This window comes from Phaenicophaeus curvirostris, chromosome 16, assembly GCF_032191515.1.
Source record: "Phaenicophaeus curvirostris isolate KB17595 chromosome 16, BPBGC_Pcur_1.0, whole genome shotgun sequence".
In the NCBI taxonomy this organism is placed as follows: Eukaryota; Metazoa; Chordata; class Aves; order Cuculiformes; family Cuculidae; genus Phaenicophaeus; species Phaenicophaeus curvirostris.
In genome coordinates, this window is record NC_091407.1 from 2687779 (window position 1) to 2715208 (window position 27430).

Genomic DNA, 27430 nt, shown 5'->3' on the forward strand with positions numbered 1-27430 from the left:
CCTGCATCCTTCTGAAAAGGCAGAGAACTTAGAGTGTGAAACTGCAGCAGCAACGAAGGATCCCACGTGCTTACACGTGTGCCGTTATTCCTCAGCACTTGTAGGCAGTGAATGAAATTTTTAGCAAGACTGCACGGCTGCAATCTCTGCAATCTCGAATCCTGTGTTCAGTTCTGGGCCCCTCACCACAAGAAGGATGTTGAGGCTCTGGAGCGAGTCTAGAGAAGAGCAACGAAGCTGGTGAGGGGGCTGGAGAACAAGAGGAGCGTCTGAGAGAGCTGGGGGTGTTCAGCCTGGAGAAGAGGAGGCTGAGGGGAGACCTCATTGCTCTCTACAACTACCTGAAAGGAGGTTGTGGAGGGGAGGGAGCTGGGCTCTTCTCCCAAGGGACAGGGGACAGGACGAGAGGGAATGGCCTCAAGCTCTGCCAGGGGAGGTTTAGGCTGGACATTAGGAAAAAATTCTTCCCAGAAAGGGTCATTGGTCCCTGGCAGAGGCTGCCCAGGGAGGGGGTTGAGTCCCCTTCCCTGGAGGGGTTTAAGGGACGGGTGGATGAGGTGCTGAGGGACATGGTTTAGAGATTGGTGGGAATGGTTGGACTTGATGATCTGGTGGGTCTCTTCCAACCTGGTTATTCTATGATTCTATGATTCTTGGTGGATCCTGTCCAGCATTACTGGGAAGAGCTGGCGTGGCAGGGACAGGCAGGCTTAGAGTAAAAAAATTCTTCTTGATAGCTCATCTAAACCTTTCCTCCTTTAGTGCAAAACCATTGTCCCATGTCCTATTGCTACAGGCCCTGCTAAAAAGCTTTTCCCCATCTTTCTTACAAGCGTCCTTTACTGAAAGGCCACAATAAGGTCTCCTCAGAGTCTTCTCCAAGCTGAGCAGCCCCAGCTCTCTCAGTGTCTCTTCAGAAGGAAGATGCTTCAGGGCTTTGCTCATTTTTGTGCTGGACCAGCTCCCCCCGATCCACGTCTTTCCCATGATGTTTTTTCCCCCTCTCCTGCCACAACTACAGAATTCCCATTCCCATTTTGATAGGAATGGTTGGACTCGATGATCCGGCGGGTCTCTTCCAACCTGGTTATTCTATGAGTCTATGATTCTATAGGATGAAAAGCGCTGATGGAAGACGTGTTGCTATCCCGGTAGCGTGGCCGAGCGGTCTAAGGCGCTGGATTAAGGCTCCAGTCTCTTCGGGGGCGTGGGTTCGAATCCCACCGCTGCCAGTAACTCCTTTTCTTTATTTCTCTACCGCCCCGCCGCCGCAGAGCATTGTGGGTAGGAGGAGGGCCGCGTCCCCACGTGCCGCCGCGACGCCAACATGGCCGCCGCCTGAGCGCCGCCCTCAGGTACCCGCAGACTCTTTTTTTTTTTCGCTTGTCTCTGTCTCCTTGCAGGCCTGGGGCTGCCCTCGGTCCCCTTCCCTCTGCCAGAGGGAAGGGGACCGAGTGCCAGAGCTGCCCCGGGGAGCGCTCCCACCGCCCCTGTGGGACAGGCCTGGCGCTTCCTTCCCTTAAAATTGAGCTCTGAAATTAAAAAATTAACCATTCACGCATAATCTCTGAAAAATCCTGAAGATGCGGTGCTGTGGCCCCTCCGGCCCGGTGCGGGGGAGCCCTCTCCGTGCCGCCTCCAGAAGATGACTGTGCAAAGCTGCCGGCAGACCCAGCAGAGGGGAAAATGAAGCGAAAAATTGGGTCAAAACTGATTATCAAGGGTTTTTTTGCAGCTCCCGTGGGCCGCCTGAGCTAGAGGATCGCTGCTGGGGCTGTGAGACCCCCCTGCAGAAGAAAGTCCAGGTGCCAGAGGGAATTACAGCAGCAAAATTTACTGGAATATTACTTTTCCCATTCGTCTGGTTCATTACCTCGGCTTTAAGGCTCTAATGTTGCGTGAGTTCCTGGCCTTTCCTGCACTGCGTCATTATATATGAATAATATTCATATTATTATCAACAGAGTTTCATTGTTGGCTCTTCTGGGGTCTGTTATTGCTGGTAGGCTCAAGCTGGAGCCTTTCTCACAGGCCTCGCTGAATAGTCTGTATCAGATGACGTGCAGATTTGCAATTTTCCTTCTTTCAGTTATATTAAAATCTTTGGTAATAAAAAAAAGGTAACTCTAGTACCCAAATGCTCTTCTAAGCTTAGACTCAGAGGTAGATTCAGTTATATCATCGCTGATTTTTACAGTTCTTTAGCCACAATATTTTTCTTCATTGGTTCTAAATTGATGATGTTATGGGTAGCTAACGAGTGGTATCGGTCTTAGCATTGGTTGCATTACAGGAAAAATGAGAAGATTTATCTCTCTTGCCCTCTTGCAAGTTCTAAAGTTTAATGATTCATACAAATAACTTGCATTAATATTGATGTGCGCCTTAAAGGAAAGTCCTTTTTAAAAGAAAACAATTGTGCCAAAAGGAATGGTTGGACTCGATGATCCGGTGGGTCTCTTCCAACCTGGTTATTCTATGATTCTATGAAACATGAAACTGCTGACTGCATTTGCTGTTTCATTATATATAATTCCATTCTCTTACTCTTGTGGTGTAATATATATAAGTGTATGTGACAAACATAGAAAAGAACACCACCATATATATATATGTATGTATACTGTAGGCAAAGAATCATGTCTACGTGCCTGCAGTGAAGGCTTCATTCTGATTCAGAAGATTCCTTCTAGTTGCACAAGTAGTATAAATTGGGCTGGGACACACTGCTTCCTATTTATAGATCTGTCAGTCTAATGCTCCAGTAAAAGGAACTGTAGTCACTCTTTATCCTTAAATGAGTAAGAAAAAATGTAATCTCTGTTATATGACATTTCCTTTGTGTACTGATGCTGGATTCACAAAAAGAGTTAGATAAGGGACGAGAGACCAGGTGCTTCAGGCTAAGTTTCTCTCCTTATCCCAGGGAATCTTAATTTCTCTCTGGGAAATTGAATAACTTTCTCAGGAGAGAAGGAATAAGCTGGCATGTAAAAAAATTACAGGCTTATGTTTGTAGGTGTAATGGCAGAAACAGAGTAAGCAAACCAGAGGTGTTCCCTGAATGGAAAACAGCCAGTGTAGTGACACTCCTATCCAGAATCCTATCCAGCCTCTCTGCAGGGTTTATTAAATAGTTGTGTGTATATTAGCGTGATGTTTTGAGAGGCCTGCACGTATTTTGAGATATACTGAGCTGCTTAAACTGTGTGATGGCATGTGTATTTTAAAAAAAAAATGCCACTGTTTTGGATGTGACATGGATGCTGGCTTCCTTCTCTTTTAGCCTCTCTATTTGCCAGCTGATCTGGGCGCTGCCTCTTTCTCTTCCTCTGTAGGAGGTTCAGCAAAGAAATGAGCTGACATCGGGGAGTAGAAGACAGTAAAGGAGAGTCCTCAGATGTAGATGTTCTTTCTTTGTCTGGTCACCTTTGGTGTTAAGATTTTCCTTGGTTAGTTTGTGAGACGTCTTGGGTTTTTACACCTGTTTTGACCAGTACTGCCTGATTAATGTTGTCTTAAATGATCTGGACCAATTGACATTGTTGCAATGGCATCACAAATAATTTGTAAATCCTTTTGTTTGATTTGTTTTGTTGCTTTAGCTGAGGGATCATTTTTTATTCAAAAGTCTGAACCAGGCATGGCACTGACTCCAGCGCTGAACATGATGACTCTGCTGTAGAGCACCCGGTCCCCAGTCAATATCAGAGTCGTCTTTTCTTTGGAGTCAGTTTAGTTAGGAATTAAAATCTGTTGTTCTGGTGATTTCAAGGGACTGCAGGAGAGGCCGGGGAGTGTATTTTGGAGCTCTCCTATAGCAATACAGTCTGAAGAGTAGCAGGTCAGAAGAAAAGGCTGCAGCATGTCAGGAAAATGAAATCAAGGTCAGCACATTCACAAATGGGAGTATTGTCTGATCCGAAGAGCAGGGTTTACACAGCCTTTCTTCTTCTTGCAGCTCTTCAGCTGCGAGCTTTCTCCATTACCTGCTTTCAAGGGATTCCGAGAACGGAAGCTAGTGAACTGTCTGGCAGTGTCAGAGCTCAGACGTGCTGACTGACCAGCCAGGCCACTCTAGATGTGCTGGCTGGAAAACCAGCTGCTGTCTCCGAGTCGTTGTTATGCAGTATGTGAAATACATACTTCATGCAAGTGCAAAAGGCCTGTGTTTCCCTCCGTAGAGCACTGATTAGATGCTCTCCTTCTTACATAACTGCTGGCTTTCAAAAAGTTAAAAGATTGTACCTATTTTGAGATGTTTGCTTGTCTCTTAAATTTGGTGGCAGTCATGTCAAGGTTGTGGAGTTTTAGGGACCTGATCCTGCAAACACACGCATTCCTTTGAAAAACGGACTAAGCAGGTGACCACTGCAAGGAACCAAGTTAACTTGAACAAATACATGTGGTACGTGGTACAGATGTAATGACTCATACAACATTGCTGGTTTTCTTTCAGGTTGTGCCAAGGAATAAGCCAATAAAAAGCTTTTCGTATCCTAGCATGGCAAATGAGGAAGATGATCCAATTATACAAGAGGTAAAAGTGTATTGTGGCAGCAGTGACAGTACATAAGGCTATTATTATTATTATTATTGTTCCCAGTGTTCTTACATAGCTGAAACAATGTGTCCTTAATATCAGTGATTGTGTCTTATGACCAATGGCTTGCTCTGTGCAAGTAAATATATTGTGTGGGCCAAGTATACGGCTTAGGGTAGCTGTTTTGCCAAAGTTGTGCTGTCTGTCTTGGCAGATTCAGCTCAAGCTTTTCACCCTTGTCACCTTCCCATGTCAGAAGAGAAACTTTCGGGGGGGGGAACTTGCTTTTACCACAATGTATTTCCAGTGACTCTGTTGCATATCATTGAGAGCTGTAAAACTTGGGATGGCTTTGAGTTAATATCTGTTAAATATGTAGGTAAGATGTTTCACGTGTTCCGCTAAAGCGGTTGTTTTCTAATTCTGGACTTCTTTAAACGACCGCTCTACCCCAAAGAGTAGCCACAGTGCCCTGTTCACTTTATGCCTGAATTTACACACCAGAAACATAAGGAAGGGCAAGCTCATAAGAAGGAGAAAAGGAGTGGGAATTGTCAGAAGTATATCTACAGATATCTAAAATGGCAGCTTCCATGTGTGATATTCATGAAACATCTGTGGATTTTCAGTGCTGGTGGCAAAATGCTAATATTGAATCAGATTTGGGATGTGAGTGTTCCTAGTCTAATTTAGAAAGACTTTGTGACAAAATACTAGTAATGAAGTTGCCTTTCAGTCATCCTGCCAAAGACGGAAATTCCTCCTCTTTCTATAACTGTGGTAACAGGCTCACTTCAGCCCCTTGGAAAAAAATTTCCTCTTTGATTTCAGATTTGTCTGCCAAGTTTCCTTAGAGAGAAGAAACACAGCTAGAGCCACAGTCTGCTGCCTTATCATAGTGGGGTTTTTTGTGTGCAGAATTTCATGCGAAATCAGCAGAGAGGAGGCCTTTGACAAGAGAGTCATGAATGTGTTCCGTGTTAGAGTTTATAATGAAAAGCTGAAATTGTTAGTATTTGAGCTCTAGGGATTGTACTTTTGTCTAAGGCTCCGTTGATTAACAGCTGGCGTCTGATTCAAGTTATTTGTTCTGCTGTGTAGATTGACGTGTTCCTGGCCAGAAGTCTACTGGAGAAGCTGTATCTGTTTCAGGTATTTCAGTTAACTTTTTTGCAGTGATAGGTTGTTTAAAATAAATTCAAAGAGCGATACTACTGCTTCAGCCTGCCAAGATCTTGGATATAGGCAAGCCTATTTGGGTCTGAGTCAGTTGACATATTTAGTATTAAATCATTGCCCAGAAATAGGGGGTCATTTATGGCACAGGCTTTTCATTAAATCACTCCCTTTAACCACCCTAAGGGAGTGCTTTTAGTAGACGGTGTCTTTTTATTGTGGTTTGGATAAATCTGCAGTCTCTTACCCATCTTCTGTCATCGCCAATTTCTGCCATCTTTACTGAACAAATATTTCTTTAGGACTGGCCCTATTTAAAATGTCATCAGTGTTCATAAATTAGTGCAAGTTACCAGCAGAGCCCCCTTATGTTGTGGAGACAAAACTTAACAAGCTTTCCTAAACAGAACAGAAGAGATTCCCACACAGCTGACCCTGGGTCTGGTGTCCTGATCAGCTGTATGTGTCCTGTAAGCTAACACTACTTGTATAAACCCGCAGATATTTTACTTCTAGGTAATAACTGTCCAGAGAGTTAATGCTGAGGGGTGGGGTTTTAATTGCTTGTAACACTTCTTTTTTCTGCTAGACTAATGTGTGGTTTCCTGTGTTATACAGTTTATTGTGGCATGTGAGGGGCAGGATGGGGTGTAGTGATGAAAGCAGAGGACCGAAGGGAAAGCAAGAGATTTCCTAGGTCATACTCCCAAGTCTCCTGATGACTCATGAGTCAGTCAGTTTTATTTCTTAATGTCTTGTATCCATCTGGCTATTGATCTACGTGTGATAAGACAGAGAAAATCAAGGTAATTTCTGTGAAGTTCTTTGATCTTTAAATGAAGAGGGATTTATAAGATGGGTTTGTTTTCCAGTATCCTATTCGTCCAGCTTCCATGACGTATGACGATGTCACACATTTATCTGCGAAGATAAAACCAAAGCAGCAAAAGGTTGGTTAACACTTGAGTCCAGTCTGTACAAGTTGTTTTAAGTTGTGCAGAATGTGCTTAGGAAAAGCACATTGTGCTATGAAGCTGTTATAACGTTGCAACTACTTGCAGGATGAGATATTTGTTCTCGGAGGTATGGGATAGAGTTTCATTGTGTCTGTAAAGCAAAATTTAGACTGAGTAGTTTATAAAGAGAGGAATTAAAGTCATGATGGAAAAGACACTCATTTAATATAAAATAGAGTCACTCAGGGAAACGTATTTACTAATGGTGATTTGGTCTGTATGTGCTAATAAAGCTTGATTTATAAGGTCTTTACAGTGCTCAAAAGGGTTGCCTCCAAAGAGGACATACTTACTTTATACTGCTTGGTACCCAAACTAAAAGGAAATATACCTTAAATTGGAGAGATTCTTCACTGACAAGTAAACTAGACTGATAATGTAGTGGAAGGTATCCAGCAAAACAAAGCTGTTTTTCAGGGCTGCCTCAAGAACTCTTCATTTCTCTGCGTTCTCATTCATTTCCATGGGAGTTTATATTTTCTAGGCAATTGTTAAAACATCCCCATCCTGCAAAAACCCTCATGTGCTCAACTTTATGCATACGATTTGCCCTGTGGGTTTGAGTCATGCTGCTTATGTATTTAAAATTGCTGTAAAACTATGGAAACGTTAGCAAGGCGGGGAACTGAATTTTAATTTATATATTTGGGGTTCTGCCATGGGAATCAGCTGTCTTTCCTTTCTTGTTGTTTAGGTTGAACTTGAAATGGCCATTGATACTTTGAATCCTAACTACTGTCGCAGCAAAGGAGAACAGATTGCTCTCAATGTAGATGGCACATGTACAGATGAAACAAGTACCTATTCCTCGTAGGTGTCCTCTTTGCCTTCATTTGCTTTTTGCGGTGGACGTAGGTAGATGTTTGACCAGCAGGGCCTCAGGGGAAGCCGACAACAAGTGGCAGCACATGCTTGGGGGTTGCTTTGGACACTTACATAGCAAGAATTCTTGGAAGTAACCTCTGTTTTTTGGGATCTGTCATGAATTCTTTATCGCAAACAGAAATACAAGTATATATGTTTGCTACAGTGGTTCATATTCCATTTTGAGAATTAGTGATTTCAAACCTTTAAGAGCCATATGCCACATTTACTGTAGAATACAATCTCACAGCATTCATCTGTCTGCAGGAAGCTGATGGACAAGCAAACTTTCTGCTCTTCACAAGCTGTGAGTAACGTTTCCCGCTATGCAGCTGCTGTTTATAAAAAAGGTAAGTTTCTCTTGCTGACCCCTCACATCAGTGAAATATGCCCATATCAGGGTTAAAATAAGACCTGGTTTGTTCTTTTTTTAGCCTGGGTTTTAATTGACTGATGCATCTTTAAAGAAAGAAATTTTTTTCCTTATCCATGCCCTCAGAGACCTTGAGAAAGTCTAGCAAAATTGTAAATATTTTATCAGAACACTGTGGGTTTGTAGATGCCTCCAGGGCATGATGGCCTGAAGTAATATACATTTGTAGCGTAAATTTATCATTGTCATTTATGCTGTTGTATGAATCTAGTTGTGTCTGTTTAATTTTCCCGTTCAACATTTTTTGCCCCTCTCTTGTCTCCTAATGCCATCACAGTTTTTATCTGAGGATCATTAGAGATAAAATTGATTGTCTTCAGTGATGACTATTTTACTATGAGTCTCCTGAACTACAGGTCAGGTCTGAGCCAGGAGGTGGCTCTCTACAAGATCTGATTTCAACACAAAAAGGAAAATAACAGAAATAGGTTTTGGTCCTTCACCCTCCTTTGAAATCCTGAGTGCTGGATGAGTTTTTCACTTCAATCTCTTTTTACATTTTACTGTGTTAAATATTTATGTTAAATGGAAGCTGTGCCTTTGCAGAGATGGGGAGATAATGAAAAGTGCTGTCCTTGTGCAGTGGGAAAAAAATAGTTTTAACCAATGTTAATTCTCTTTTTCAGGTGAACTACACCTGACTCCACTACATGGAATTCTTCAGCTGAGGCCAAGCTTCACCTACTTGGACAAGGCTGATGCAAAGCACCGAGAGAGAGAAGCTGCTAATGAAGGTAAATGCTCTGTGAATTTTGTGTTCTTTTGGAAGATGAGATTCAAGTTGTCTGTATAATTTTACTGATAAGAATCATTATATACTGAAGGTGTTTATTATAACAACATACAGATTATAAGGCCATTTCTCAGATGGTTTCATTGGTCTTATTTTCAGTGTAGCTGTATAAATACTTCTGTGGGCACAGTTTGGGGCATTGGCAGGGGCGTAGAAGGAGTGGGTAGTGTCAGTGGGCAGCAGTAAGGAGTGTGTCACCACTGCCACTGCAAAGTTGCACTGCAAAGCTCATGGAAACACTGTCTCCTATCAGAGGAGCAATGTTGTGCTGTCATTGCATAGTTTGGTAAGCTGGAATTCAACCCCTGTAGCTCCTAGTACCAGTTTCTGACTGCATGAGCCCTCAAATAGTTACAGATTTGCTTTGGCCTTTTTACTGCAGTGATGTATTTATTGTGTTGTGGTTTTTGGTAGGTGGTGATTCATCCCAGGATGAAGCTGAAGATGACGTTAAGCAAATTACTGTATGTCCAAATTTCCTTTTTATGATAGTTCAGGCAACAATTCACAAGGAAGTGTGACAATTCACACCTATATAAAAGGACAGAAAACCTCAGCAAGTCCTGAAGACTGCGGTCTTGGGAGGGGGGAAGCAAGATGGACTTGCAGTTGTTGCACGAGCATAAAGATGGCATTGACAACAAGGGGTGATTAATTTGAACTAGAGTCCCAAGCTTCTGTTACTTAGATACCAAGTAACTAATGCAGGTGTTTTATTTCAAGGATTTTGGGGCTGTATGTAACAATCCCCGAATTTTCTAGGTACGATTCTCCCGCCCTGAAACCGAACAAGCTCGTCAACGACGTGTTCAGTCCTATGAGTTTCTGCAGAAGAGACAAGCAGAAGAGCACTGGGTTCATCTTCATTACTATGGCTTGAAGGTAGGTGTGTGATGGCTGCTGAGGAGGTCACCTGGGCCTGAAGGCTCAGCCAGTTCTGGCACTGTTTTTAAACCTGGGCCCATGGGAATTGGGGGAATCGTCAAAAGACAATGAAGAAAAGTAGGTCTGTAGACTTGAACAGACCCTGCAGCGCTCTGTACCTCCTCTGCTGGATAATGCTTTGGGGTCTCCACGCTGGAAAAGGTATAAAACTGTGAGCTGAACAAACATATAGGGGTCCAAGTACAAGAACCACTCAGGTTTTGGATTATGAACTGGACTTTATAAAAGACCTGGGGAACTCAATCAGCTGAGTGTCAGAAATCCTTTTATCTGCCCTACGTGTATGTCTGTCAGGAGATTTCAAAGTCATAGCAACAGAAGTGTTCCCACATCACATGAACATTGTTCAAGAAAGTGAAAGCTGAACATCACGTTAGTGAGGTGGAACACTTGAATGGTGCAGTAGTGACAGGGTGGTGACTGTATGGAATGAGGAATCCAGCATTTCGTATGTTTTCAGTGTGTTGTAGTGACTTGCTTTTCCCTTGTCCCCAGGACAGCCGTTCTGAACACGAGCGCCAGTATTTGTTTAGTCAAGGTCATGGCCTTGCTGAAAACACGGAATTAATTAAGTCTCCCAGGTAATGGTTTGATGATTTTCTGCAGAAATTGCAGTAGTTTGTTTGGATTGTTTTCAGAGTAATACATGGGTATATTTTTTTAGAAATCTGATATTAGATAATCCTATACATGATAAAAATTGAGTTGTTTAAAAAACACAGAAGCAAACTAGCCTTCAACTTATTTGGGCTGCTTTCTTTGTTTCCCTGTACTCTGAGATTAAAACTAGTTGTTTTCATTCGGGATTGTAGCCTCTTGTATGTTATCACAACCCTGCAGTATTGGGACTGCGAATACTGTAAAGGAAAAGTAAAACAAAAGTTCCTTCTGGTTAAAATGAAGTAAAACTCAAAGGCCAATAACTTCCATTGTTAGCAAGTCTTCTAGAACCTTCTTATATGATTCGTGAAAGACAACTGGAACTACAAAACTCATTTGATTTTGTCTGTTGGTGATTGCAGCTGTACAGGAATCTCCCCACGATGCAGTCAATCCTAATGCTTCGCTGTAAGCTGGTACGACCATGGCCCAGTTAATAGGAAAGTGGCAGACTGTTTAATGGTGTGGGTGTGTTTTTCTCTAACATTTGATATCTCAGTGGAATAGTGTTAGGTGTTCTGAGAAGTCTTTGATATTGATTCTTTCCTCGCAGACACTGGTAATTCCGTGGGTGGAAAAGACTTCTTGCCTGTTGCTGGCCTGATTCTCTCTGCCTGCAGGGCTTCACACGGCCTCTTAACTGCTGTGTCAGGGCACCCGCGTTTAATGTATTTACTCTTGCAGTACCTTTGGACACCTCTTCTGTACAGAAGAGCTGGCATTCTGACTCCTGTTTATTTCATACCTTTGCTTTGGGCAGATGAACGTCAGTAGGTTTTACTAGTATTGAATTCACAGAGGAAGATGGGAAAGGAAGCAGGGAGCTCTCTTTTCAGGCTAATGTTTGTTTTGTAGATTCGTACAAGCAGGATTGCTCTAAGCAAGAAATAACTGTACTTAAACCTGGGAAGTCCCAAGACAAGCATTTTAAGGATGTGTTTTCTTCTATTCTAGTGAATATTTAATGATGCTGATGCCTCCAAGCGTAGAGGAAGAGAAGTAAGTGTTTGTACAGAATGTTCAAAGTCCATATTGGCTGGATGCTCTGTTACATGAGCTGCAAATATGCTTGTTTATTGGCAGTGACAAACCAGTGGCTCCGAGCAACGTGCTGTCTATGGCCCAGCTGAGAACTTTACCCCTTGCCGATCAGATTAAGATCCTGATGAAGAATGGTTTGTGGCTTTTGTAATACATTTGCACTTTACTTTTTGGCTTCTAATTGCCTCAGATAAGGTACCTTTCCCTAGTAGTACCAGTTCTGTCACCTTACCAGACAGTGTGTCTGGCGCCCTGATTCTGTGAAGAATCCACATCGTGAGCCTTTCCTTAAGAAGATCTGCTGTGCAGTGAAGAGCACTAACAGCAGATCTGACTGCTGATATGTATGTTTGCAGTCGGCTTATACTTTCATGATAATGATAGTAATAATTTCTAATCTCATGATAGGTTTATGGACTCATCTGTTTCATCAGGTGTCTCTCAGAATGTGGGGTCTGAGCGTGAATCCTAAGGTTAATGCAACAAGCTGCGCTTCAGCATTTTCTGGGAAATTTTCAGTAGTACTTCATAAATGTCATCTAGGAATTGCATTTGTACCTTCCAAGTTACTACCTGATGAGAGCAAATCCTGAGAACTTTGCCTCAGGAACTCCCTGTGTTAGGTATCTCTGTTTCCAACTGTTGCCAGAAGCATAGATTGGGGGTTTTTTTAATTTTATTTATACATTAATTTGGCACCAGTTAAGCTAATTAAGTTTGGTGCAATGCTAGCAGATATTTTTAGAACAGCTGATGACTGTAGCGCAAGGGAGCACATGGTCGAACTTGGAGTTTGGGGTTTTTCTAAGATATAGCTTTGACCATGACATAAATCATAGTATCCTGGATTTATAAATGTATGTCTCTATCATGTGCACGGAGGAAACCCTTAATCATGTGTGCGTTTTGCCTTTCAGTGAAGGTTATGCCGTTTGCAAATCTGATGAGTTTGCTGGGCTCTGGGACTGACTCTACAGCAGTTCTCCGCTGTATACAGCAGGTGGCAATGCTGGTCCAGGGAAACTGGGTGGTGAAGAGGTATGGCTTGTCTTTGTTACAGGGACATGGTTTTCTGCTTTAAGGAGAGGGTCAGAACAATGGATTTTATATACTCATCTTTCTTGCGTCTCATAGTAACTGTGTTCTTAACTCGCAGTACTGTAAAATCTAGATTTAATGTTTATTGCTTTTTAGTGCTATCAGATTTTAAAAATGCAGAGGGTTGATGTTAAAGGATAATACCTTAGTGCCTACCCCAGCTAAAATTATGGCTGGGCAGTGATGTAATTTTTTTTTTGCACTTGTATTGTGCCAGATTTTTGATGTTATCGTCACTCGTGTTCTTTTGTGAGAGGACTGTCCTGAATTAGTCTCAGACATTAGTGTGAAATACAAACACAGAAAATGAAACTAATGTCAGCTACAGTATTTCTTGGCTAAATTCTGTCAAACAAGGGTCTTTGTGCAGTCACCTTGCTGTTCATCAGTGGATGCTGCTCTTGTCAGCTGAAAACTACCCTCTAGAAGGCATTACCTGCTTAATAAATCAAGCGTAGTACACTGAATGCACCACATGAAATGGATTCTATGTCATCCTCCTGTTTATTAGGATAAAGCATCCCACTGGGAATTGAAGCCTAAAGTGCAGTATGATTTTTTTTTTTTTTTTTTTACCTGGGTGGAGCATGTGGAGAATTGTAGTTTCTGGAATAGCTCTTTGTGTTAAGATGAGTGGCACCAGCTACCAGTCCAAGTCTGTTAGCTGGATCTGTTTCCGCTACTGTGATGCAGGCCTGTATTAGCAACGTGAACAGTTTTTACAGCAACCCTTGCTGTCCCTCCAGCCATTTCATGCTGTCCTTCCCACCATTGCAGAAGGAAGCTGTAAGTAAGTTAAAAGACAGTATATTACCATTCAGTTTTTATGTCATAGCTGATTCTTTGCTACTGGTCCAAGGAGGTTATATGTATCTCTAGTAGATGTGTGTTTGGGATGGCTGGGCACAGGGAAGCACGTGCACACATCAGAGCTTTAAATGGAGCAGGCACTCATTTCTTTGGCCTGGGAAGGAGCAAGGTCATGAACCTGGGTTGTCTTGAGGCTTTGGAGAGCATGCTAACAAGTGGCATCCAGTTAACCTCGCAAGCAGACAAGGACACAGGGTATTATTGGTCTCAGGGCTGTTTGGTTCAAGCGTGACGTTTTGTAGTATTGTTCTTTTAAGACCTTGATCGCTGGGAAGGAAATAAAAAGCCTTTACGCCCATACCTCAGCATTTTGGCTAAACGCTGCCTTCAAGGCTGCGTGCCAGGTTAGCCCAAGCATTTCTTAGGATCATTTTGGGCTTGTTTACGCTGAGCCAAGGGAGGATAGGCTGTGCAAGAACAAAGCAGAGCTTGTACCTGTGCTGCACACACATGCTAGCCACAAGGCTATGCTTTGCTGCTGTAAGCCTTTTTGCACTAGTGTAATTACACCAATATTAATTCCTTGAATGAAAACCACGCTTTGGGTAAAAGTGCAGTTTAGCTGCAGAACAGGGAGGACGTGTTTGTTATGTTAATCTTCACCAGTGCCATTTTTCTGGAGTACCTAATAACTACTTCATCTTCTTTTTTGATTAACAGTGATGTCCTCTACCCGAAAGATACTTCTAGTCCACATAGTGGAGTCCCTGCAGAAGTGCTCTGTAGAGGGAGAGACTTTGTTGTAAGTATAAAAATGTTTGGGTTTTTTAAGAGAAAACACAGGTGAAGTTTGCTAAGAGGCCACAGCATTGCAAAACTCTGCTGCTCTCCTGCAGTAAGGATTTCCTCCAGAGAAATGATCTGTACTTCAATCCTGAAGGTGTTCTTACAAGTCTGGCGTGGGAGTGTTGGTGTAGGTTGACATTGAGGCTGGCTGGCAGGTTCAGATCATCTGTCATTAACGGTATTCATCCCTTTCTAAAACATGCTGTAGAGCCACTATCACATAGCCCTCGCTATGCAGGGCTTACAGAAGAGCTGGGACTGGATAATGAAGTGCTTGTTTCTCCAGAGATATTTCTGTGGACTCAGGACTGTGAGGTCTCGGGAGGGCAGTGTGGGTAAGCCTTGTGCTCCCTGAGCTTGCACTGTTGATCTTTAAAAAGGACTTTATTCCCCAGAGCCGCTAATCAGTGAAAGGACTTTGTTCCCAGGCACCTTTTGTGAGCAGTAGCTGCACGTGGAAGTTGAAATGAATACAGGTCTTGTAAACACACACGTAACCACAGTAAAAACGAACAACCTCTCTATTGTGTTTATTTTCGCCAACCACGGAAAAAATTAAGTTCCTAAATGGTTCCTAAGTTCGTATTTAGTTTATGGCTTCTGCCCCATCAAAGAGAAGCTGAATGCATTGTGCTCAGCTTTTTTTCAGTTAGACCTCACTGTTGCCCTTGTTTGCAAAGTTTGTTTATGAGATTTAGCTCTGAATAGGAGCATGTTCTACAAGAGACTTTAAGGATATTACAGTACTAGTGTAAGATAAAACTGATGATGATTGAAGCTGACTTTTTATTGTGTCTTGGTGTCTGCCCAAGACAGTGCCATATGGAGACCTGGATTCAGGTGTCACCCAGTGACATAAGTCTTTAGGACACGGCAGATAAGGTAACATGTCATGCATAAAGTTCTAGGGACCAGAAATTATTATGCTCAGTTAAGTACATGGTAGAGTAAAGATAATTTATTTTCATTTTAATTATGTCATATATACCTTGCATGAGAGATGGGTCTGAGTTGATCTCGAAGGCAAGTAATGTGCTGATTAGCTTTACAACAGGGAAAAAGTTAAAATGTTAGAAGGTAGAATGCATCAGTATTTCTTGTTTTCAGACAAAGTGAAACGTCTGGTTATAAGGCTCAGAAATAGGGAGCAATTCTGTATTACATCTATGGTGAAAATGTGTTCTAGCTTAAAAAGTGTAATGTGGTCATGGCCATTTGAGGACAGAAGAGGCCAGAAAGTGTTTTCCCACTGTCTGGCCAAGAGTCACCTGCTTCCACATTCTTGAAAAGAATGGGGCTTCCATTTTTTTTTTGTAACATCATTGAACAGGGTCATTACTACAACTTCAGCAAAGCAACTGCTAAATACAGTTACTAGGTTTTTCTCCTTTTTCCCTTCTTAGATGTGGAAGTTCACACAGGACCGCTGGGTTGTGAGAAAGGAAGTGGCAGCAGTTACAAAAGTGAGTGATTTTTTTTTTTTTTCCTTCCTAAATGAGAAGTCGGTGCTAAGTGCAGGGCATTGTCTGTAGGTTGGTGGTGGATGCTGCTGCAAGCCTTTTCTCAGGTTCACAGCATCTGTGTTGCTGTTGATGGGCTCACCAGGCATGCCTTTGCTTTGGAACAGGTATAGGTGCTTGCTTTTTTTAGAAAAGTTTTGAGCAGCTCCTACAGTTACCACGGCTCCCAGGATACGACTGGCCTTGTAGCTGAGCTGCTGGAATGCATCTTGTCCTCTTACCTGTTTCAGTGGAAAGCTGGACACCGTGTGAATTAAGCTAACTGGTCATGCACCAAAGCAGGGGAGGGCTGTGCAGTCTCACTAGCTGCTCTGCTTTGGGTGTGTTAAAAAAGAACAACTCTTCTGTCAGTAGTTGGCAGCTGTCAATATTGAATAAAAGCTTTAAAGCAACTTGAGCACCCGAATATTCTGTTAAAACTGGCGAATGGATGAGAAACATTAAAGAAAGCATTAATAATTTCCCTAAAATGCAGTAAAATTATAAAGTGTGAGTTTGACGATATGTGCATAAACTATTTTCGGAATGTTAGATCCAGCGCTTCTCAAAAGCTCTGTTTGTGTAGGTGCAGCACCTCTGACCTGCAGCTCTAAAATAAGATTAACATTGTGCAGGATGCTGCTCTTCACAACAGAGTCTCAGTTTGGAAACTCCCTTTTCTTCACAAAACATGCCGTGAGCTGTTTGACTCTCAGGTGATGAATCACCTCCGCTCTCTGAAGTGCTGTGCTTTTAGCATTGTGTGAAAGTGTTGGTGCTGCAGAGAAGGATGAGTCGCTCTGCCTTAGCTGGGGGTGTGTTCACGGAGGTGTCCTGCACGTGCCAAAGCAGCCAAACTCTTCGTGTCTCATAGAACAGTGCCCGTGTCTGTGTGGCTGCATGTGTCCTGTGTAAATTGACTTCCATATTATTTATGTGTTTTCTTTTAGCTTTGCCCAGAAGATGTGAAAGACTTCCTAGAGCACATGTCTGTGGCAAGAATAAACAAAGGTTGGGAGTTCATGCTCCCTTATGATGAAGACTTTGTTAAGAAGCATCCAGATATAGTTCAGAGGCAACATATGCTGTGGATGGGCATTCAGGCCAAGTAAATAACTTGTTTTATTTTGGGGAATAACCTAAGACCAGAGAACTGTCTAGCACAAAGTTTCTGTAGATATTGATCGATTATTTCATCTGTATTGCTTCCAAAGTTCCCCCCTTACAGTCACCAGGTGGTGCAGGGCCGGGGGTGGGGGTGTCGCTGCACCATTCAGGTCATTCGTGTTCCTTGGTTCCCTGGAGAAGTGGAGTGTTCTAGCTAATAACCAAAGCTGGCATGGCTGCGTGCAGGCATAACAACTGAAACAGTCCTGTTATATTTTATCTTTGTCTTTCAGATTAGAAAAGGTCTATAATCTCTTGAAGGAACACTTGACACCAAAGAAACAAGAGGCACAATCAGGTAAATGAAACTTGTAGGTGTAAGGGTGTAAGCGGCACCTGTAGAGAGGACAGGGCAAGTGCATAAGTAATTCTCACCTCTCAGTTTTCAAGCTAATGTGCATTTGTTTTTCCCCTGATTTGCACTGGGCTCTGTCGTGTGGTTGAGGGCTGAGCAATTAATGAAGAAATTGTTTGGCTCTCTCTTTTTGACATCCTTCTTTTTGTCATCCTTCTTCCTGGATGACAGGAAGAATATTAAAGTAGCTGCTCCATAATCCTAGAAGATGGTGAAAACTTGAGATTCCAGGGATTTTTCATTAGGCATTTGGCTCATTGCCAGACACTGGAGTCAATGGCGAGTATAAGCAGAACAGACAAATGAGCATATGAATCCATTTCAATACCCTGTGTCTGATCTGATTGGAAGGATTAGATGTTGGGTTATTTGGAGAGGATTAGCAGATCTAACAGCAGAGAAGACAAAAGCGTGTGTGCTGTGCATGCTTTTGCCTTAAACACAGCCCTCTCCTTTGGCATTGAGACTAGATTCCTCTGCTGCCTCCTCACAAAGGAATCCAGTCTCACCTTTCCTTTCACCTTTGGATAGCTGGGTGTGGGGAGGACACAGGAGAAGAGGCACAGGATGGGACAGGACTCCCTCCTGTCCCTTTCTCCCCATCACTGGGTAATCGTACTAAGAAGAGGGTCTCAGACTTTAATAACGTACACCTCATGCCAAAAGCGTGTTCAGGTTCGCTGTTAACCCCCTCCCTCTCCTCACTGTACCTATGCGAGACCTCGTGCTGGCTCTGGCAGTTGCTGCAGCCCCACCAGCCACGTGGTGCTCTAAAAAAATCCCCAGAGTTGTTGGGAAAACACCCTTCCCAAGCATCTGGTTTACAGTTGTCAATATGTTTATTCTTTCAAAAAGCCAAACACCACCACCTCCAAAAAAACCACAAAACTGAAGTAAAATATGATTAACAGACTGGGTTTATGCTTTAGATTTCACAAGCAGATGATGTTTCCCCGAGTTTATTTCTCTATGAGCCCTTCAAGAGATATTCTACAAGACTGGAGCCCTGGTTATGGTGAGATTTATAGTATCTTTTGTTCCTTACTAGCTCAACCGTTGCTGGTTTCTGGGGAGCAAAGGGTCAACATGGCTAAAGCAAAAGTCAAGCAGAACTATGGGCAGCTGGAGAAGGAATTCCAGAAGCAAAAAGCGGAAATGAAATCAAATGACACCTCAGCCAAGATGGACGTTTCCAATATCCGCATTAAAGAGGAGCCTGTGAGTGATGAGGAGCCAATGGAAACGTTGGCTTACGAGGGCCTGAACAACGGCATTGCCAACGGCCTCCATACCGAGGACGACTCCATGGACTCTCTGAATGGCCACTTGCCTGGAGACCGCATTGACCGGGTAGCCCAAGAACTGAAGGCTTTTGTGTCCTCAACGTTTAAGAAACAATTTGTACTCACCCTGAGTGAGCTTAAACGGTTATTTAACCTTCACTTAGCCAGTCTGCCTCCAGGACATACGCTGTTCAGTGGCATTTCGGACAAAATGTTACAGGACATGGTGTTGGACACTGGCTGCAAACAGATTTTGGTGCCTGTAAGTATGTTTTTCCCTTGGTGTACTCTGGGGAGGGGGGATTGCGGGGGCAGTTAAATGTCTGAGCTGAGAAATGTTTGTGTCCTGTGCTGGTGGATCGGAAGAACAGATGTGCTCTGAGTAACTACCCAGTAGCGGACATGTTGAAGCTGCTGCAAGTTTGTCTGGGGTCCTGCTTCTGGCAGGCCCTGTGCTCTGTTTTCTTTGTTCTGTGCTGTGCTATATAGCTTAGTTGTCTTTGGGACTTTCTGCTCACATCCAGGCTGTTGGGCTGCAGTGACTCCCTGCCCCAGCTCGCTTCTGTTAACATGATCTAAGGCAACCCTAGATTCCCATCAGCTCGCCTGGAGCTGCACAAGCTCCTTCTGTCAGGGACAGGGATGCAGTTGGGGGAGCAAAGGTGACATTGACTGCCTGGGAGCGGCAAAGCACACCCAGCAGAGCCACCTATGAAGCGAAAAACCGTATGCAGCAGGTTTCTCGGGTCAGTCCTTATCCTCCTAGGCTCTGCAGAGATGTCTTTGTTTCTTTGTCTTTATGGAAATTACGTGTGTGATTGCATGAGACAGAGCCAGGTTTGTATGACGGCAGATTGCTTAGGAAAGGAAAAAGAATTTGGCATCATGGGAAAGAACCTAAAAGGAAATTAATTTTACAAGACATCTGGCAGTGCTGCTGCAATTGCAGCCAGAAGGAGCTGGGGAATCAGCTGCCTTTGGGGAGGGAGGAAAAGAGGCGTGTGAGCTGCTTGGAAGAGCAGGCAAGGCAGAAACAGGAGGAAGCAGGCAGGCTGACAAGAGAGAGCCTGGAGCACGGGAGCTAAGCCCAGCTAAGGAATAAGGTTTGCTGCAGCGGGGCAGAAAAACCACGTTCAGTCTTGTGCAAAGTACGTGTTGTGGCACCTGGGAGCCAAGTAACAGACTGGAAATGCCGCTAGGGAGACCCCCAATTCTGGTGCTTCCTGCCTTCTTCCTTTACAGCTTCCAGGTGCTGGGGTAACGTTTGCCTGGAGCTGCCCAAGAACAAGCTGGGCTCTCTCCTTTGTACACGGCGTAATGTTACCATTCACCGTGCTGATGATAAATAACTGAGGTCATTGCTACTCTATTACTTGTGACTGGGGTTTGTTTGCTTTGGATATATTGGGATTTTGGAATTTATTCCATCCACTCTGTGCTTAAAGGCTGTGAGGACTAGAAGTTGGATGATTTCTTTATTCAAAAACCAACCAAAATAAAATCCTTCTGGAGAGAGGTGGTTGGGAACTTCCTTCTGTCTGGAAAACCCTGTCACAGGAGACCTGCAGAGGTGTAGAAGTGGTCACTGGAACGTCTCTTGCTTGGAGGTCTGCTCCAAGTTATAGTTCTGCTGACCCAGAATTTACTGCAAAAATTGAGAACTTGTACAGGAGGCTGTACAAGCCTGAATCATTATCAGCAATGTAAATCTTGCCCCCAAGCCTCCCCCCGGTGCTCTGTGCAGATGGCCAAGGGGCTGGGGCTGGTTTTGCGCTGCGTGGGCTCATACACGTGGGTATTTCTTCATTCTTCCCCTGGACAATTTTGTGAGAACCTGATGAGAGCGCCTGAGCTCAGGGAAAGCCTGGAGGTTTGTTTAGTGTGGAATTTCGTCGTTGCTCATTAGTTCTCTGTAATTGAAGCTGCTTTGGTGATAAAAATCAATGATCTGAGGTAATTAAAATGATGTTCTGTTGGGGGTGAAGACACTCTTGGCTTGCACGCTGTCCTCTTTCAGAAAGCACGTTGCTGCAAGTGGCTCCCTTCTTGTGGCCCATGGAGTGGCAACGCTCTGCCCAGATCTTAAGGATATTTTTGAGGCATCAGGAAATGATGTAAACATTGTGGGCATCCTGCCTGGCTGGGGTAACAGGAGAGGAATGCAGCTCTGCGCTTATGGTGAGCCTTTTGGGCTAGTTACGATGCCAGGTTCCTAGAGAGATAAGATCAGTGTTTTCTCTCTTGGATTATTCCAGATGATAAGTTTTCTTCGGGTGGACTCACCCCGTTCAGTCTGGTTTATCCATCGTGCGAGGCTGCCTGGCAGCGGCTATTTTTAGGTCGTGCTCGGAGTGAGACGCGTCCCAAAGCCGAGGGCTCCTCCCCGAGATCTTCCGTTTTACCGTGGCAGCCCTGGGGACCCGGGGCAGCGATTCATCTCCAGCAGCCCTGCAGCTGGCTCTGGGGGCTTAGAGCAGGAAGGGGCAGAGCGCAAATACTTTAAAGAGGGAATTAAGGCCATGAAGAGCTGTTTCAAGGTGAGGCTGGAGAGATTAAGATAACAAACATAAAATGGCGAAGGGAGAGTGGATGGCAAGACAGCAAAGCTGTGTGGACGAGCAGCGTGTCTGTGTGAGGAGCTGCTGGTGGCGTTTCCCACCCTGTGAACAGGCTGTGTGAGAGCAGCGAGCGAGCAGGGTGCTGTTGGCAGCGGTGTTTGCGACAGTTCGCGGAGTAAGGCTGGACGAGAGGCGGAGAGTCTGTGGGCTTTTCTTCCCAACTAAGTATTGTGTTGGCTTGGAAGCCGTTTCCTCGCGGAGCGGCCAGATAAACACAGCTGCGTTTCAGACGTGGCTGAGGCAGGAGCAGTTTGCACTCTGGTTCTGCGTGAGTGACTTTCTCAGAGTGCGGCAGCTTGTGCCTGGGTGCTCCCGGTGCCCTGGTTTCGCCTTTCCTGCTGCAGCTTGTTTCTGGAGGGAAGCTGAAGCAATTGATTTTATCTGGGCTGAAAGCTTACAAGAGATACTATTCCTCAAAAGCAAGAGGTATTACAAGATGAGAACTATGTCAGGTGTTCCCAGCCTAATAAACCTGAATCCTGGCTCCAAACTAAGTGTAAAACTTTGTTCTATTCCAGCCATTTAGACCGAAGTGAGAGCCAAAACTGCTAATCCCACCAGGCAGCTCCCCCTGGAAGAAAACTCTTGCCCTTTGCTGTAAGATCAGAGGCAGGGCGTGAAAGGAAGGGCTGTGCAATGCACAAGCCTTTCGGTGTGCGAGGGAGGCTGGGAGGCAACGTTGGGTTTGTAGCAGCAGCCGGGATTGAGCGGCACTGGAACAATCAGGACTGGCTTGTTAGCTTTTCATAGCTGATTGATTTAGGTCATCTGGGCAGTTAGCAAGGAATAAATTGTCAGTGACAGAGAGGGAGAGACAAGTCAGGGCTGCTCATTAGTCACTGCTCCAAGGGGAAGTGTTAAGGCAAATGGATGGTATTTTATTTTTTTAGGAATTCAGGGCACGGAGGGGAGGCAGTTGTGTTCCATCCTGTGGGAAGGGGTGTGAGGCCTCTGCCTCAGAAAAAAACTCATCTATTTCTCTAGATTGGCACATGGGGGTAAAAAACAGCCAACCAAACCAACCACTTCATTTTTGGAGCCTGAAATGAGCAAGAGTCTGGCTCACTGTCCATCAGTGCTCAGTCCTCTGGAGTCCTTTGGACTGCCCCAAAACAGAGATGATAGATGCAGCAGAAGCACCGTGCTTGTCAGTAACGCTGACTTGGGATCAGTGAAGCAGATAAATGCAGGATAGAGCCTGACTCTCTAAAACCTGCCACTGTAAATGTAAAAACCTTCAGAAAGACCCTACGAAGCAGTTGGTGCTCAGTTGAGTGCAGCTTTGGATGCTCTGGAAGCAAATGCTGCTGATAGGGAAAACCTAGACACCTTCCCATGAGATACCACTGAAGGTCCCAGCCCTGAGATTGTTCTGGTACGTGGTGGTTGACCCTCCACAAGTGCAAAACTCCACCCATGCAACATTCACGGGATCCCAGTGTGCCCGCAGATCCCTTTTAGAGCTCCGAAGTGGCCGGTGGTGTGCCAGACATGCACTGGGGTGGGCCTGCAGTCATGCACAGCTTGGGCATATCAAGGCACGCATTGGGGTCCGGTGGTGTTCGTTCCATTCCTGGGGCTGTAGTTACCCCCTTAATTAGTGATTTGGGGTCTGTGTGCTGCAGGATCAGCCAGCAGGACAGGTTTGATACCGACGTTGTTTCTGTTGAGGTCATCAGGCCCACGAGAAGGTGTCTGCCCTGGGGCTGCAGGCCAGAGCAACGTTATCCCTTTGAGGGTGGGGTAGGAGGGAGCTTATGTTGTTTCAGCAGTTCTCATTACATGGCAACGACGTTTTTGATTCAGTAATGGGTGTCCAGGGATGCTGTATCATAGAATCATTAAGCAGAACTCATTAAATAGATGGTTATTTTTAACAGCCTCTTGTTCTCAGTTTCCTCCGCAGACTGCTGCTTCGCCAGATGAACTAAAGGTCTATGCACTTTGGGAAGCTGGTGACACTTACGATCAGGTAAAGATAAAAAGAAATGTTTATTGAGCATTTGGCGTTGTTTGAATTTGTGTTTCTGGAATTGGTAGAGCAGGTAGTACGGGTGGTTTTCCTTTTTCCCTATTGGAAAAGTCCGGTTTTCAATACCAACCTATTTCCAGATGAGAGGAAGCTCTTTACTCGCAGGGTGATCGTTGCTGTGTTGACAAAACACAGAAACAACACAGTATGTTGGTCACACGCATCACTAACAACAGCCCAGTGGGATACAAATGAGTTTGAATGCGTGAGGAGAAAGGATTCTTCCCTGCAGGCCTCACACCAGGATCCAGTCCATTTGTGTTTTTTTCTTTTGGTACTGCAGCCTTAACCAGCGGAGAAACAATGTGTTACCTGATTTAAATGTTTATACTTAGAGTGAGAAATTGTTACAGTTCAGTGAATGTTTTGGACAGACTAATGCACAAACGGTTTTGATACATAGAAAGACGGGAATGATTGTTCTTCCCTCTGTACTTATGATACGTTTTCTTTTAAAGCATCGCCAAGTTTTGCTTGAAATCTTTTCGAAAAATTATCGAGTGCGTAGGAATGTCATCCACAATCAGTTGAGTCAGGAATGTGGAGAAGATCTAAACAAGCAGGAGGTGGATAGAGTCTTAAAGGTAAGTTTCTGCTCCCTTGTGGGTTTGATCCAATTAGTACACGTGATGCTTGGTTTGAGCAAAGGGTCATATTTTACTTTGACTTGACAAATGGTAAGGATGATGGAACAGTTGTTGGGATGTGGACAAATCCTGTTTTTCAGCTTGTTTTCTTCAACATACGCTTGTTTCATTCTATCTTCTTTCCCTCCAAGGAGTAGTGATTTTGACTCATTATTTTTTATTATTGCAACGAATCTTTATTTGTCATCTTGGACCAGCAGAGAATGGAGTGTGGGAAATGTGATACTTCAGAGCTGTTTTTAAATAGTGTGGAGCTAAACACCGCGGAGGCGGGAGGGTTCTGCTCGATGCGCCACATTTACCTGCTGCTGGTTAGGGCTGAGGAGCACAAGCACCACGTACGGAGAAGGAAACGCATTTCATTCTATAGTAGGACGTGCAGCAGTCTACGGAGCAAACCCCTGGCCAGAATAAGCAGGCAAAGTAGTAGTTAACACATTCCATTGGGGATGTTTATTCAAATCCTTTCATCTTCACCTTTGAAGATGCTCCATTTACTTGCTAAAGAAGTTTAAGGTATAAAGTAGGGAGCGCGCAGGCCATGAATGCCAAGCTTTAAAGCAATGCAGGATGGCTAAGTAGAAAGTTGCCAGCTGCTGTAGTACTTTGATCCTTGTTGCTGGGCTCGCTGTCACCCACTTCACTTCAACAGGTGCCAAAGTACTTTATTGCATTGGGATCTGCAGACGGAATAATAGTGTATTTGAAAAATTACAGATCTGTTGCTGTGATAATGAGCAAACTGGTCTTGCTTGAAAAAACTGGTTGTCTTAGTGTTATAAGCAGCTCAGACGTCTCTGCCTGCTGGACAGTGTTTCGTGTGGCTTGGGAGATCTGTCCAGTGTCAAGATGAGCTCAGGTATCGGGGCTGCTGGACCATCTAGACAGTGGACTGGCGTTAGCTTCCCGTGTGCCTTGCTATTTAGCAGATAACCTGTTTCTAGAAAAAATACCTTCCCCTAAAAAACTGGGTCATGTTTTCATGTGAGTCACTAAGTCATCGTGCAGCCAGCCTCGTGCTGTGTCAGGCTGCTTGGCCTCGAATACATTTGTCACAAAAAGTATGTGAAATGATCTTCGCTTCTGAAATAAAATTTAGCAGCGTGACTTAATGAAATAGGAAGATCCTCTGGCTTCTTTAAGCCTCAAGAGGCTGGGCTCCTCTTTGAATGAAATTGGATTTGTTGACTCCTATCTCCCCACCTGCGTGTGCTCCGTCTTTAACCACAGAGGAACAGGCTGACAGGGTTTGTATTTTTGCATCTGCAGATTGACTCTGCACACCCTCTTTCTAGCCCCCACGTTTAATTTCTTATTTGTTCTTTCGCAATATGTGAGTCCTAAAAAAGGTACTTCTTTCCTTTTAAGCTCCACAGTATCCATTCTATAGCAGTACTGAAACCTGTGTTGAATTACCCAAAAGGGAGGGTGGGAGCCAAAGAACAAGAAGCCATTTGCTGAGGCTTCGCTCATCTAATAGAAAGAGCCCCAGGAGAACCCTCGGGCTGAGCTCCTGGCTGTGGTCTCGACGCCGCAGCGCGGGCCTGAGGTTTGACAGTTCATTGTCCCAGAACCTTTTCTCTGAAGAGGCTTCAGCTGTGGCTGCACCTTCACGCTGCAGCCCGATCCTGCTGCTCCCTCCAGTCTCTCTGCTTGAGCTTCAGCCTGTGTTGACCCCTCCCTGCAGCCTTCCCTGAGCTGCCTTCTGCACGATCCCCACCTTCCCTGGTTTCTTGCTGCCGTTACGTCGTTTGGCCTCTCAGCCTTTCCCCTCTTGTGCCTGTCCTCTCCTCTTCATTGAAGCTTTGTGGAGGTGACCTCGCGCTCTGGATTCGCGTTCTCTCGTGCGCTGGAGAGACGACTCGTGTTATGATCCCATTCATTGTCTCGCAGCCGGGCGAGGGTTCCCTAGACCTTACGGACTTTCCCTTTCTCCCCAGGACTGCTGTGTGAGCTACGGCGGAATGTGGTATCTTAAGGGGACGGTGCAGTCTTGACAGTGGTGGTGGTTTCAGGGGATCTCCGGGACGAAAGAGGAAACCTTCAGCGGGCGGCAGAGGCAGAGAAGGGCTGCGGCCTGGGGAGCGAGGGGCAGATCTGCCCTGCTCGGGGGCCCGTGGGCATTGCAGACACCGACATTCCAGCGCTCACCCCCCTGTTTGCGTGGCCGCCCGGGCACGAGAGCAACCGGGAAGACAACATGGGACCCTGTCTGCAGCTTGATTAATCTGGGATTTCTGATGTATTTCAATTCTCGTTCTGTTTCGTTATGAAAAAATAAACCATATACTGACACGGACATGATGGAAAATCATGGTCTAACATTTTATTTTGTAAGTAATGCCAATAAATTAAATTTGTTTACAAACATCCCAGTTTTTGTTAAATCCCTAGGTGCTCGTACTTTAGTCGGAGCACAGCAACAGCCCTCGAGCCCTTTTCCTGGGAAGAGGCGGTAGTTGTGTTCATGGAAACGTCAGGCCAGGGAGGGGGGAACAAACTCACCGTCCCTGAGCTCTGTTCTACGTAGCCGTTGTCCTCCCCTGTTGTCTGTGCAGTGAGTTATTGGAAAGGTACCGACACTTGAGCCAGATGGGGAACGACCCCAGGATTTCTTTTCGTGGTGTGGGGTTGGTTTGAGGGGTTTTTTTGCATTACTGTACGCAGGTACAAGGAGGTAAGCGAGCGAGCGCACCCTCTGGAAGGCATCCGGCTGGAGTTATCACACGGCAATGTAAAACCTCTATTTTGTGTAAATTTTTTAATAAAATTTTATCTCAAAGGCTGAGTCTACCCCGCCTTGTTTGTCTGAGAGGAAACGGAAGCTGCACCTGCTCCCTTTGTAGCCTGAAGGCTCGCGGAGGAACGATAAGGTCAGGAGTGTTTTGGTAGAGGTTAGAAGTAGGTGGTGAAGTGCTTTACCTCCGTCTGCTTGCACCGGGGTCCTTAGGGGTTCCTGGAGGTGCCCGTCGAGCCGAGGGGCTGGGGCGCAGGTACCGCAACCGAGCATTGTGTTCCGGGTTTATCATTGTAGTCCAGGTGCAGCATAAGGACCATCCTGCTGCAGAACCGAGGGGCTTTACCGGTCATGTTCTTTGCTGTAATTTCCATCACATGAGGAGCTCAAGGAGATTCTGTTGATTTCAGCTACTTATGCTCAGAAAAGGCTGAGTTGAGTCGTTCACTACAATAAGCAGATTAAGGTAGTTAATCCAGATAAGATTGGCTAAGAATATTGTTACCATACTGATGGCATTTCACATTTCCGTGGAAAATATCTGATTTTAAACTGCTAAAACTCTACTTTAATTAGTATGCTAATGTAGTTTATTAACTACGTCGGTATAACTGGGAGGGGTCTTACGTTCAGGCAGCTTTTGCAGCCTTCGTCGTTCTGTGCACTCCTCATCCTCGTACAGCCCTGCTGGGGAGTCACCTACAGCGGCGTCTGCACAGCTCCCCTCTGGGAAAGCCCCAAGCCCAGAGAGGTTGTGGAAGAGCCCAGCCTTGGAGTTTTTTATTGCACAACGTGTACAATGAAGTGTTAAAGTACAGTACAGCCAGAGCTCAGCGACGGCACAGGGAGCCAAGAGGTTACACGGGA

At 44.7% G+C, this 27430-nt stretch overlaps 1 protein-coding gene and 1 non-coding gene across 2 annotated transcripts; both read left to right on the forward strand.

Moving 5' to 3' along the window:
- Positions 1-1150: 1150 nt before the first annotated feature.
- Positions 1151-1232, forward strand: TRNAL-AAG (transfer RNA leucine (anticodon AAG)). Its single transcript has one exon. It is a non-coding gene; the product is annotated as a tRNA-Leu (tRNA).
- A 78-nt stretch (positions 1233-1310) lies between these two features.
- POLR3E (RNA polymerase III subunit E) lies at positions 1311-26608 on the forward strand. The gene is made up of 21 exons (XM_069870514.1): positions 1311-1355; positions 4460-4540; positions 5645-5695; positions 6592-6669; positions 7430-7545; positions 7867-7949; positions 8659-8766; positions 9240-9289; positions 9588-9707; positions 10266-10351; positions 11385-11429; positions 11514-11605; positions 12389-12509; positions 14100-14181; positions 15629-15688; positions 16675-16832; positions 17125-17189; positions 18295-18791; positions 23042-23119; positions 23638-23763; positions 25767-26608. The coding sequence occupies exons 2-21, from the start codon at positions 4505-4507 to the stop codon at positions 25821-25823; spliced, it is 2109 nt and encodes a 702-aa protein (XP_069726615.1). The 5' UTR covers positions 1311-1355; positions 4460-4504; the 3' UTR covers positions 25824-26608.
- Positions 26609-27430: the final 822 nt, after the last annotated feature.

Bases quoted from the DNA above. Each gene is read 5' to 3' on its own strand.
- POLR3E (XM_069870514.1), top strand. From the start codon at position 4,505: ATGGCAAATGAGGAAGATGATCCAATTATACAAGAG. The intron at 5,696-6,591 runs GTATTTCAGTTA...TTTGTTTTCCAG, and splicing joins AGAAGCTGTATCTGTTTCAG to TATCCTATTCGTCCAGCTTC. The intron at 7,546-7,866 runs GTAGGTGTCCTC...ATCTGTCTGCAG, and splicing joins GAAACAAGTACCTATTCCTC to GAAGCTGATGGACAAGCAAA.